We start from the raw sequence: 13,942 nt of genomic DNA, 5'->3' as shown, positions 1-13,942 counted from the left end.
GAGAGAGAAGTCAAAAGGAGTATCCCCAAAACGGCTTTGAACCTGAGGTGGGCCTCAGCAAACAGAGAGATCTGTGTACTGGAAGAAGAGGGTACAAAGGTCACCTTATCTTCCCATCTCTGGGAGCACTGCACGGAAGATTACAAATAATGTATGTTAAGTACTCAAAATAGGCAAAGGTTTAAAAGATGGTAGCTTTTCCATCCTAGGTCATCTCAGAGCATTTCCTTTTCAGTTCTGCCTCCAGACCTAGGCCTCCACATCTCAGTGGTGAGTTAAGATCTAAGCCAATATTTCTCCCAACTAGTTTTTAGAAGTATTGTTTACTGTGTATGCATCATGAGGAAGAAGAATCCATTTAAAGGTTCTGAAATAGTGTAAACACGCTTTAAATTTTTCATCTGTTAAAAAAAATGACTATAGTGAAAGAAGCTTGAGAAAACAATTCTTAAGTACAAATATCCATCTTTTCCCATAATCAAATTTACTTGACATATTATAAATATTTCTGTTCTGATTTGGTATTACATTAGAAACATACATGTGCCCTGGCTCACAACTGCATGAAACCATTATAATTAATCTTATTTTTAAAGGGATTTCTACTTTTCCCCACTCGGGAAATCCATTATCGTCTAGCATAGTGACCCAGGGTGCAAAGATATTCCAATTAAATGAAATGTTCATCATAAGCTAGGAGGCAAGAATTGCAGGGTGCATGCAAAACAAGTAGTTTCCAGTGTTTACTCTTAATTTTGTTACTAGAAGCCTCAAGATTTTATAAATTCTGTGTTAGTTGCCTAACAACCTCATTAAGAAAACATTTTATTTATGACAAATACCACACCAAAGAAAACATACAAGAGGCATCAGGTTTGGTCTAGTCCCCACTGACCAAACACCAGAATATTTCTCTAAGAAGTAGTGCCATTGCTTAAAATTAGGTCACTGGTTAAGAAAGCAAGTCCTAAGTGATTCGTTTAGAGTTAAATAGTATGATAATTTATAAAATGGTGAAATGTTTACCTGCTCAAAATATTGTGGGAAACGGCAAAGAACTATCAAGTAAAGGTTCTGTGACTTGGTAGATGTGCCCAGGATAGGTCACATCTAAAAATTCAGAAGGAAACAAGAAAAACCTCAAGGCAGAGGGGAAAAAAAGAAAAGAAAACACAATAAAACAAACAAGCTCTACTCTCTTCTTTTGTCTGCTGTTCTAATTTCTGCTATTTAAGAACTAGACCCTGCCTTTCTTGTTGACCACCACATCCACTGTGCATGGCACCAGCCTGGCAGATGGTAGGTGTTTGATAATATTTCCTGAATGAGTCAGTGAATGAATAAATGCGACTATTAAAAGGAATTTCTCTTCCTTTAGTTAGATGCTTTTTAGCATCTAAGAAGATGGGCTGTTTTCCTTTTCTGTGTGAATTTTTTTCCTCTGAAAAAGATGTAAGCAATAACAGGAATATCTCATTTGCATGCATTTGGCTTTTATTGTTGCACATTTAAATAGCTTATCTGACGTCTTTAGGGTCTGGGATTAATGCACAGCATGCTTCTGTCTGTCTGTAATGCCAAGAGGGAGACAGATGACTGACAATAGGTTCTGAAGCTCCCCTGATCTTCTAAATGTCACTTCTCGTGTCACTAGTCTGAAACTTACAACCACATCGGAAATCTGGAAAGCTCTGCAGTGATACCTTTGCCAGGCTTATTTACTCCTTTAAATAACATCACTCGAGTCTCAATCACATCTTCGGTAATGGTAACATATAGGAAAAAGACAGCCTGGGTTTTCAAAGGATTTACAATTTAATATTAGTATATGTGCTGCCGAAGCGAGCACAGGATTTACAATTTAATAAAGACACTGTGATGTTGCATACAAAGTCTGTAGTTAAATGGAAAGAGAAGGGACCACCTCTCTTACTTTTAGGAATGACTTCCTGATTATGCTAGATTTAGGAAGACCGTAAGTAAATACAAACACTTCCTGGATGGCATCATCAACTTTCCGTGTCTTCTAATCATGTGACTCTGTCCTCTTTTCCTCCATTTCAAGAACAGCACTGTTGTGACCACCACACTTCAAGCCCTGAGACAGGAAGCTACAGGTTGGAAAGAGCCTGATATTTGAAGGCCAAAGACCTAAGTTTAAGTTCTGCTTGTCTACCAGCTATTTGACCTAGTGGAACTCTCTGCACCTCTCTAGATCCCAGTTCCTGAGTCTATAAAACGGTGATGACAGTGCTTTTCCCGAGGATTTTTTTCAAGACTGAGCTAATCTATGCAACATGTCTCATATGCTACCCAAACCCCTCTAGGTACACATTTTCTCGGCTCAAACAGGGGATGACAAATGGGACCGTCAAGACTGAACTGCATCCTGGGGCGCCTGGGTGGCTCAGTTGGTTAAGCGACTGCCTTCGGCTCAGGTCATGATCCTGGAGTCCCGGGATCGAGTCCCGCATCGGGCTCCCTGCTCGGCAGGGAGCCTGCTTCTCCCTCTGACCCTCCCCCATCTCGTGCTCTCTCTCTGTCTCATTCTCTCTCTCAAATAAATAAATAAAATCTTTAAAAAAAAAAAAAAAAAAAGACTGAACTGCATCCTGAAACCATTCTTTCTTTTAGTTGTCATATGTCTTAAGTATTTTTTATGATCCTACTTCTTCCTCAGATCTGACCACCGCGTGTTTTGGAGCCCATAAATTTCTTCGTCATTACTTCCTGCTGTGTGGCTCAATCTTGACTCCCACAATAGCCAGCGTGAGTCTTGAACCAAATGTAAAACCAAATCATTTTGGGTTTTTCAGCAGCTCCCAATGAATAATTAAATACAACAAGAATACATGTTATTAGTCCAAAGGTTTTATTTCCAGTGGAGTCCCTAATCTTCTTTCTTCCAAGGTATTGAGAATTGCCACTCCAGGGAGGGGAGGGAAAAACAAAACAAAAAAGGCAAACAAAAACAAAACATGCAACACACTCAGCGCTGCACCATTATCCTATCTGTGAAATAATGACAGCAGGATCATGGGAGAGAGCCAAGTGCCACCTTCCACCTCTCACAGACAGAGCTTTGGTGGGGAGAGCTGGGGAGAGAAGCAGCTCCAGAAAAAGTGAAAGCAATTATGCCCACAGTAAATAAGACCCAGAAGTCTGAAATCATGCTATGCCTCCAGGTTTTACTCCAGGCATAGTGGGATGCTCAGATTTGCAATTCTTCCTCGTGTTCTGGGCCTGTCCAAGTGTGGGATAATTCATTTACATCCAGTGCTTTCATTATTACACAGTTACAGAGTATATTTAAATAACACACAAGAGGGACGCCTGGGTGGCTCAGTCAGTTAAGCGGCTGCCTTCAGCTCAGGTCATGGTCCCGGGGTCCTGGGATCGAGTCCCACATCAGGCTCCTTGCTCAGCAGGGAGTCTGCTTCTCCCTCTGCCTCTCCCTCTCCCACTGCTTGTGCTCTGTCTCTCTCTCTCTCTCTCTGACAAATAAATAAAATCTTTAAGAAAAAAAAAATAACACACAAGAAACCAGGCTGCCGGTCAATAAACTCATGTTGCAAAAATATGTCTTTATGTAGTTTTGTTAAAAGGAACGAAGCCCATGATTCTCAGATGATAAAAACAAATTAATCCTTGGCATGAGGCCATTTAAATAAAAACTAAAGAGAGCCTCTAATCAATTAACAAAAAATTGTTAAAATATACGATGTGCCGGGTACCACAAGAGGGAGGCTAGTGGGCCAGGGTTAGTTCCCAAAATGTTCTGAACTCTGTTTAGAAAGATCATCCTAGAAGCTGGCATGGAAGGTGAGCATGAAGATACCAGACTTCAGTAGCGAGGCCATTAAGATAATATGGCAACAATCTAGATGAACATATTAAAGGTAATGATCAAATTTAAGAATGTAGAATTTACAGAATGTGGCGTCTACCTGGGCTTGAGCTCTGCTGCCCACAGCTTACTGCCTACTAGACACGCCCACTGGACAGATATCCCACATGCATATAAGGGTGTGGATGTCTCCAAATGACTAGCGCCTCACAGACCCTCATTAATGACACCACTGTCCTTCCATTCACTCAAGCCAGTCATCTCCCTCTTCCTCAGAGAGAGAGCCCAGTTTATTTCAGTTCCAAGATAATTCACTCAAACTGCTTCTCCCCAGTACCCCTGCCTCTACCTTAGTTCAGTTTCTCCTTAAGTTCCCCAAGTTCATTTTTGCCTCTAGTCTTGATTTTTCACATTTGTTTTCTGGCAGGAAAGGGTTTTTTCTAAAATTTACTCACATCATCTTTACTTAAAACACTTCAGAAATTCTTCAATGCCTTGAGGTTAAAGTCCAAACAAACACCTTCGTAAGGCCTCTGGGGTCCCTAATGATCCAGCCCACATCTGCCTCAAGCCAAGATCATATTTAGCACTTCCATTTAGCCACACTGTACTATTTTGGTTCCCTAAAAAAGGCCACACCTTTACTTGTTTGCATGTCTCCCTCCACCTGGATTACTCTCCCATGTCCCCTTCCCTTCATCTGATTATCCAGCATTATCCAATAGGTCTTAGTGTAGATGCCATTTTCTCCAGGAAACATTCCAGACCTGACTCCCACATATGTGTTGGTGATTCTCCTCGGTGTCCCCAGTATCCTCCCCGCCCCACCACCACCGAATCAAAATACATTCCAAGTGACTTGGAAAGTGCCTGGCATTTATCTCTTCACCCCTCCTTTCCATCTCTAGACAGTAAACTCCTTCATGACAGGACTCATGAGTGACTTGTTCTTTGGGGAATCCCCATCAACTAGCTCCCTGGGCATTTGATAGTTACTCAGTAAACATGTGCAGCCTGAGTCACTGAGAAGAAAAAAGGTCTACAGTTGAGTCCTTGGGATAGTGTGCATTAGATGGACAGGCAGAGGGAGAGAAAACCACCAGAGAGACGAAGAGAAATGGACAAGAAGAGAACCAAGACAGACAGGACTGGCTTCAGGCAAAAAGAAAAAAACTGGTCAATGGCACACAGTGTCCAGTGTCAGTGGAAAGCCAGATGAGATGAAGATAGCTGGGGGCTGTTCTCCATTTGGCAGGAGAACAGCTTCTGCAAAGTGATGAGTGGAAGCCTTGGTACGGGGTGTCGAAAAGTGAGTGGCAGATGAATTAGAACACAGGGCAAGAAGACAATTCAGAAAAATACAAATACATGGTATTTGAGGGAACAGGATAGCTGGAGGGGGGTGTCAGGGGTGAAGAGGAAATATGTGTGTGTGCGCCTGTGTGTGGGTGTGTATGTGTGTGTTATAATTCCTTTTAAATATCTCAACTAAATGTGACTGGCAAAGTGAAGGGTGAGGCCATATTCAGGTACAGCATAAGAGTTTATTGAATGAAAGATATAAATAATAAATGAATAACTGCATTCAGACAGGAGAGATTTACCTGGTCAAAAAGAAAGCAAATTTCATCAAAATATAAACTTATTTAAAAAAAAACCAAAACCATTTTTATGTTTCAGAAGAGAACACTCAGCTCATGGATCAAAATTTAATTAGCTGTGGGGTGCCTGCGTGGCTCAGTAGTTAAGCGTCTGCCTTTGGCTCAGGTCATGATCCCAGGGTCCTGGGATCGAGCCCCACATTGGGCTCCCTGCTCAGCGGGAAGCCTGCTTCTCCCTCTCCCATTCCCCCTGCTTGTGTTCCCTCCCTCGCTGTGTCTCTGTCAAATAAATAAATAAAATCTTAAAAAAAAAATTTAATTAGCTGTCTGGGATGACAGTTTCTACTGTCTGTACCACATTTCACTATTACTGGGATAACTGTTTCCAGAGTCACCCCAAAACTTCCTTGCGGAAGGCCTCAGATTTTATATGTGATCCCCTAACCCCAACTGTTCATGTAAATAGCTTTGGCTTTCCATCCGGGAGTTAATGTCCCAAAGTCAGATGGGACACAGAAAACATCAGGAAAAGAGACACTTTTGAGAAAATAACAGACATCTCAGTTATAGATGTAGAGATATAGATAGAATCACATATAGATATTGTCTAATCAGTAAAGAAAAGGGCATGTGAAAAAAAAAATAATACAATAGAAAAGGGCATGTGGACAAAAAGGGCCACATTTTTCTTTACAAAGAGTTTTTTCTTTTAAGTCCCTATCAGATATCAAGTTCTTTCAAGTGGCCATGTATTAATTTTACTTATAACAGTTTAGAGAATGCATTGAGGAAAATGGGCTCCAAATGTTAAATTACTTTTCATGAGACATACGTTTTTTATGAAATTAACAATACATTCAGCATCAATAAGCTCTAATTTTAGAAACCTTCATCCACAAACATTAATCAATGTTAAATTCAATATCTATTTGGCTTTTTCTTTTCACACTCAACCCTCCAAGGCTATACTATATGGAATCTCAAAAATATTAATTTACTTACTGTAAGAGGGGATTATATTCCTAGAAAAAAAAATCTGTGCAATAAATATACACGCATATAAGCCAAATTAAACTTTCATGAAAAAATAATTTTCTTATGAAAGACTGCATTTCTGACCAAGCACCTGATCCCAGACCATTCGCAGGAATGCATAAAATCCTTTACATAATCAAATTACAAATAATATTTCGGTATAAATCAAAGCCTGTCAAACCACATATATAGAAAAACGCATAAAGTTAAAATATAGTGCCTACAGGGAACTCAGAAATCTGGCATGACTTTTTTCAAGGGGGCCGCTGCTGGGTAGAACAATCTTTCACTGTGCAGAGTGTCCCATGAATTACAGGCTTTGGCCACACCTGCATTGCCCACTCAGCAGGGGGCACCCTCCGGTTTCCTTCTGTCCTGCCCACAAAGGAGTCTCCCTCTCTCGGTAGTTGGGAGTTTCACTAGTTTGTTATGAAATATGAGAGAAGGCATTTCTCTTCCCTCCCCATCTGGCATGGTGACAATGAAGCCTACCCATACATTTCCAAATGCCTCCTGGGGGAGTACTGCTCCCTTGTTCGGAGAAGAAACTTTAGCCTAGACAAAAGGAATTGCGCACATTTACATCACTAGACCATGACGGTGCCAGGTCTTGAACCCCGGTCTCCAGAAAGCCAGTGCTGCCAAGAGGGATCCAACAGAGAACGTCAGAGTAACAGACTCATCTTCTTCTAGTCTGAGCCTTACTCTTGCTGCATTAGGCAATCCATTCATCAAGTATTTTCTAAGCTGAGATCTAGTCATCTTTTTAACCACTTGCCTATTCCCTTGTCCCATTAATTCATATCCTCCTCCATCTCAATCTTGGATGATATACCTCAACCCCACTGAATCTGGGCCCCTCTCCCTGAGGACAGGGGATAGGGGTCAGCACAAATCCAGGGCCTCCCGTGGGGCAGCCCTATGTCACTGTCCCTAGGCTCCTGCTGGTTCACACTTGGTCCTTCCCACACCTGCACGGCCCACTCAGCAGGGGGCACCTTCCGGTTTCCTTCTGCCCTGCCCACAAAGGAGTCTCCCTCTCTCGGTAATTGGGAGTTTCACTAGTTTGTTATGAAATGTGAGAGAAGGCATTTCTCTTCCCTCCCCATCTCTCCCATTCTTCTCTTTCTTTTTGTTTATCTTATCGGGTCTCCGGCATTGGACTGAACAGAAGCAGAACCAGAGAGAATCTTCGGTCTCTCTTCCCACAAGTGGAATAAGCCTCAGGGGTCTCCACTAAAGTTGGGATTGTGCAGGTTTGGGATAGATCATTTATCTTCCTGGCTATTTAAGAGTTTCGTCATAATTCATTGTAGAACTATATATAAGACGTTTTCCGGTATCTACTGTGTGTGTGTGTGTTTTTTAATGTCATTGCATGAGAAAATTTAAGTTAAAAATCTCGGTTTCAGTGTCCCTATTGATTTCATTTAATTTTAATATTTCTTTTACTGAATGGGGAAAGCCAAAACTCCAGAGCCACTCATCTAAAGGTAATCCCTCCATATCTGTAAGTTAGAAATTCAAATTTAGTAGGAACACTACAGCAGATGAAAGACTGCATGCTTACCCGGATGTAGGCATCCTGGTGGTGCTTGGCAAAGTACAGCATATTGTCCAGGGCCAACATCCCGGGAGGCGTCTGGGTGAAGTCCATGGCGGGGTTGACATGATTCTGTGATTAAAACAAAATGTTTGATCAAGTTAATTCTTTCCCCAGTTCCAAATAATCAAGGAGCATGACATTTTCTATCTTCACGTGAACCTCCTGGGGTGGCGGTGGGGGCTTTACTTTCTACAGGTGCAGCTTTCCTATCCGGGGTTAGGAAACTCAGCTGAAGAGCGAAATGTAAGATTATTCTTAGACGTAGGGCCCTGTGGGGAAAAGAAAATAATATAAAAACTGCCCTTCTGGTGGCTGTGCTGTGGATGGAACCAATAACATTTGGGGAGGGAGACCTGGGATGAGGCCACATCTCTGGCATTCATCCTGCTGCACCTTAACCTCCTCATCCTCAGGTGTCAGGGCTGAGTATAGCCACACCCGCTCATGGACGTCACGACCTGTCCAGGCTTACACCATCTGCAGGCCTCTGAGCATAGACACTTGATAAAATTCAGGTGTCTAGACGGTCCTGACACCAGCTTGCTGTCAGGCAGCTTTCTGGCTTTGGGGTCACTACACACAGTGCCAAGAGCCACAGAGACAAAATAATAGCTACAAATATGCCCAGCAAATTCTCCAAATGCTCAAGATCACTCAGCAAACACCACAAGACTACTGCTCAGAGCTGCAAACACTCTCCACCATTAATCGTTGAAAACGATCACCAAGATCTGTCCCCAAAATTCAGATCTAAATGGTAAATGATTTAAGGAAGTCACTTTTTTTTTTTTTGGTGTTGAGGAGATGAAAAAGAAATGTTAAAGAGATAATAAAGAAAACTGCTTTTACCTCATAACCCAGCTAATTTGTATGCAACTACATTATTTTTGTTTTGTTCCTGAATATGTCTTAATAAACAGCTTGAATCTCTGATTTGCCAGGGAAATTTTGGTTCACTGCAATTTTTTCTAATTCAAGTACGGGAAGACCTTCTTGTTCACTTGTTCAAGGTTCAAACAACCAACACTTTTCTACATTATTGAAGAGTACATTTAAACTGTCTTTTCCATTCTGCTTTGAAAAAAAAAAATCATGAGCTAATAAAGGACATCTAAAATTATAGGACTACTGGCCTGTTTCACAGTTTCGAGAGCATCTCTGTCCATATCTCTATAGCAAGTTGGGTCAGTGCAGTGATATCAGTATTTTATTTTAGCATTTTATTCTGATTAATTTAAGATGTTGGAAAGATTTGGGGCACCTGGGTGGCTCAGTCAGTTAAGCATCTGCCTTTGGCTCGGGTCATGACCTTGGGGTCCTGGGATTGAGCCCCACGTAGGGCTCCCTGCTTAGCAGGGAGCCTGTTTCTCCCACTGCTTGTGCTCTCTCTCTCAAATAAATAAAACCTTAAAAAAAAAAAAAGATGTTGGAAAGATTTTAAAATACCAATATAATACCACTTATGATAAGAAAGATACATCTCCTAAAATAAATATAATTGTAACAAAAATGAAAATCACTGGGCAGATCAAATGCAGTGGGGTTCAGCCTTCATCTGATACCCACTGGAGGAAGAGCGCCAGGCTTGTATTCAATAACAAGGGGATCAAAAGGCTGGAAAGAAATGACCAGAGATTCTGTCCAAAAAGTAACTCATAATGAAAGGTTTTATGACAGCTTTAGTTCTTTAGAAGAAAAGAGTGGAATTCCTCCACTATACATAAATTTATTATTTTGACTTTGATATGTTAGATTTTAACATTTTAAAGTAACATGTTAAAAGTTGGTATTTGCTGAGTACTTGCTGAGGGCCAGCACTAGCTGGCGTTTTACATGTATTCTCTAATAATAACTAGGCGCTGGGCATTATTACTATTATCCCCACTTTTACAGATGGGAAACTGCCACTCAGATTAGACAAGAAGCTCGCCCAGGGCCTCACAGCTTGGATTTGGCAGAGCAGGCAATGTCTTGTTTGGACAATATGTCTCGGCATGCTTTTGTTCCTACTTTGTTCCCTCCCCCCGGCTTATAAGTCGAATGCATTTATTTTGGTACTGTTAGCGTTCAGACTTCACATAGCCTGAGAAAAGTGTACTTGAGAAAAATATAGGCTAATCAATATTAGCTGCTATGAACATGGCCCAGCCAACAAAGAAGAGTGTGTCAAATGTAAACGAGAAAAACATGACATTTACTTCACACCTATATCTAGCGTTGGTCTGAGTCCATTCCCAAAATAGACACACAAAAAGGAAGTCAAATGACAAAAATTAGTTCCTCCGAATCCAGTTCGAATAACCCCGCAGAGCTATGTCAGGGAAGCTGACCAGGCAGCAAGCCCCCACGGCTCAAGGGTCATTTGTCTTGTGTCCGTTGTGCTCCCAGGATCCACACGGAGCCTCCTACCAATCACACCCCTCCTTAGGCACACATGGAGGGTATCAAATAGTGCTCTCAGAAGGTCGTACAGTTAAGAAATCATGTAGTTTATTTTTAGGAGTCTCTTAAAGAGACAGAGCTATTTGGCAAGTAGTCCCAATACAATAATGCCTACTACGCGTCAGGCATGATGTAAAGTACCTTGCATAGGCTCACCCTTTGTCCTCATAAAACTCCCACAACGTAGGTTCTATTATTATCTTGCTCTGAAAGACAAGGAACCAGGCTGAGCATGTGGGGAGCTTGCCCACAGTTGCAGAGCCAGTGTGCGGTACAGCCAGAATCTGAACTCAGAGCATGGGCTTTTAACCAGGATTTTAGTGGCAAGTTGTTGGTCAACTGGACACTGCTGGGAATTTCACAAAGAGGACCAACGCAGGTCCTCGTCGGCTGTGGTTCTGCGCAACCAACATCATTCGCTCCGGCAAAGTGGGCCTGTGATCCATCCTTTTAAATAAAAGTTAAAATTTCGCCATCCCTCCCAGACATAACAGACCAAAGTCTCTCTCATGTTCAATAAACCATGCCCTATTGTCTCCAGCAAATAGGCTCTTACTAAACAAAAGCCAATTAGAAAATTCCCTTTGATTTCCTATGACTTGTCCTAAATTATAAAGCATCACTGCATTTTAGATGAAAAAAAAATTTATTTTGTATTTGTGGGTGAACCACCGCTCTCTTGCTCTCTCGCTCTTTCTTCTCCCTCTCTTTTAACTTCAGGTATCATTTTCCCAGTCTCCCTCTCCTTGAAATGCTTGTTTCCTTTTTCTCTTTTGATTTTAATAGCCAGTGAAATGATTTTATAACCACAGATTTTGATAATGAAAAAAAGTATATGAATTACATGCCAAAACATTTGAAAGCTTTCTACACTGTGACAAAAATACTCTGAGAATCCAGCAAGGCCAACAGCTTCCCCACTCCTTTCTTATTTATGAGATGCTCTGGATACAGATTTATTTTCTTTTCTTGTTCCATGTTATTTCTTTCCACCTGTCTTGAAATGGAAGCTGCAAAAGCTTTGATAAATAGCTTGAAATTTCCCCTTGTTTTACTGCAAAGCCTGTGTACCCCTGTACATCCTTCTGAGACGCCATTTGTTAGTTCCTGTAGAAGCGCCGCTCCGTGAATCACAACAGACAGCTCTCAGCCCCCAGAGAAGGGGGTAGCATCTGCCTCCCCTTCCAAAGCACCGGGGTTTTTCATTTTGGGAAAATGGTACCAAGCAGTTGAAGAAAGCACAATTTATTTTATAGTGAACATTCTAGGAGGTGTTTGGGTATAGAGCTCCCAGAGATCTGTTTCTCTTCTGTTACCCACATGCTAGCTTTTTAGCTGAGTTATTTCAATCACACATCCAAGGATGGGTTCAAGGCCCAAGACAGAGAATCTTCCAACCCGTTTCAGGCCATACATCAAGGCCACTGAAGAGCTGGGATGGCCTTCAGACATTATCTACTGATAGCCTTATTTTATAGATGAGAAAACTGCACCTTGGTAGAGAACGGTGATGATAGAACTTGAGCAGCCATTCAAATCTCCTAGAGGGCACCAAGTCCTGGTCTCACCCCATAGTCTCTGATTCCGAAGGGTTGTAATGGGTCTGAGAATTTGAATCTCTAACCAATTCCCCAGTGATGTTGATGGTGCTGGATGGAGACCACACTTGGAGGCCCAGTGGTGGCTGAAATGGCTCATTTCAAATAACACAAGCAATTAGCAGAATAAGGTCTAGAATCCAGACCCACTGATTCCTCAAATCCCATGCAACTTCTACTAAAGCACACTGTGAATCCACTGGTTCCAACGTACAAATGCATTTTAAATATATTCACTGTTTATCTGCTTTGTGCTTTTGGCTTCTCATCGAGAAAACAGACTCCTTTATTCAGAAAAAAAGCAATTATAATTTAGAAGCCTCTCACTTCTTCTATCGCGCACATTTCTGACTAAAATAAGATGTATTAGTACCTCCACAGGGAAGGTAGGAAACTGTCATCAGTCAATATTTTCTACTCCTGAATGCTTCCTGGTTGGGGAAGCAGGGCCAGCACTAGCCTGAATGATTTTTAAATGATCTGTGTTTTTCAATTACCAATACCATGCTAGTCCTTCATTAGTGTGGATAATAAAGAGATGATTACAATAATGCTTGCCAGATGGCATATGGTGGGGAAAGCCTTTGAGAATTTAGGAGTTAATATTTGTGCTATATGAGCGTCTACATTTGCTGAACAAATATAGCATTAAAAGCAACCTTTAAAACAAATCACATTGAGTGAATATTCAGTCCACGAAAAGCCCTCTCAAGGATATTTGGTGAGGCTGGTAGTTTAAGGTCATGTTCTCCAAGGGGAGGCAGGGTTTGATTGGTACAGTAGATCACTTGGGAGCTCTGTCAGATTACACATGCGTCCCACTCCTCACCTCCCACCCAGGAGAATGGAGTACATGGGCATTTCAACAGGTTTCCTAGAAGTGCAGTTATCAACCTAGGATGCACCTGAAAATCCCCTGGGGAGCTCTGAAAAATCCTGATGTCCAGGCTGTACCCCAAATCAGTTCAATGAGAAACTGTGGGTGGGAACCAAGTAACTGGATTTTTAAAGCTCCGCAGATGATCCAATGTCCAGCTACAGTTGAGAACATGCTCCTAAATCAGTGGGTCTCAAATCTGAGAGTGGTCGGAATGTCCTAGAGGCTCCGGCCCAAGAGATTGCTGCCCCTTCCACACCCTGGTTCTGATTCAGTAGGTCTGGGGTGAGGCCCAAGAATTTGCATTCATATAAGTTCCCAGGTGCTACTGATGGCTGCTGGGCCATACTTTGAAAGCCACTGCCCTCCACCGTAACCGAATGCAAGAGTGTGTTAGGGACTTACATCCACCAGCTAGTGGAGCTGGAACCTTGACTCCCTGTAACAAGGGTTTGGTTAGGCAGTGACTTTTATTGAAATGCCTGCTCGTTCAGATATCCATCGAAAGATGAATGGATAAAGAAGATGTGGGGGGTGCGTGTGTGTGTGTGTACATTTTTTATAGGACTTTACATTAACACATTGTACACACAATGGGATATTACTCAGCCATCAAAAAAATGAAATCTTACCATTTGCAACAACATGGATGGAACTAGAGGATATTATGCTAAGCAAAGTAAGTCAGAGAAAGACAATTATCGTATGATTTCACTCATATAGAATTTAAGAAACAAAACGGAGGATCATTAAGGGAAGGGAGGGAAAAATAAAACAAGACAAATTCAGAGAGGGAGGCAAACCATAAGAGACTCTTAACTAGGGGGGCGGAGCAAGATGGCGGAGGAGTAGGAGACCTGGATTTCGTCTCCTCTCAGGAATTCAGCTGGATAGGGATCAAACCATTCTGAACACCTACAAACTCAACAGGAGATC

At 41.8% G+C, this 13,942-nt stretch overlaps 1 protein-coding gene across 8 annotated transcripts in view; it reads right to left on the bottom strand.

Annotated features, from left to right (window-relative positions):
• ELMO1 (engulfment and cell motility 1) overlaps positions 1-13,942 on the bottom strand; it is a 518,756-nt gene that overhangs the window by 258,778 nt on the left and 246,036 nt on the right. For all 8 annotated transcript variants that reach the window (XM_081800259.1, XM_081800257.1, XM_081800260.1 and 5 more), the window contains one exon: positions 8,054-8,158. In XM_081800259.1, coding sequence (XP_081656385.1) covers positions 8,054-8,158 — 105 coding nt within the window. The remainder of the gene's footprint in view (positions 1-8,053; positions 8,159-13,942) is intronic.

The sequence above is a fragment of the Leptonychotes weddellii genome, chromosome 12 (genome assembly GCF_054177405.1).
Source record: "Leptonychotes weddellii isolate Sample4059 chromosome 12, ASM5417740v2, whole genome shotgun sequence".
NCBI lineage: Eukaryota > Metazoa > Chordata > Mammalia > Carnivora > Phocidae > Leptonychotes > Leptonychotes weddellii.
The sequence above is the reverse complement of the archived record's forward strand: the minus strand, read 5'-3'. Positions and strand labels throughout refer to the sequence as shown.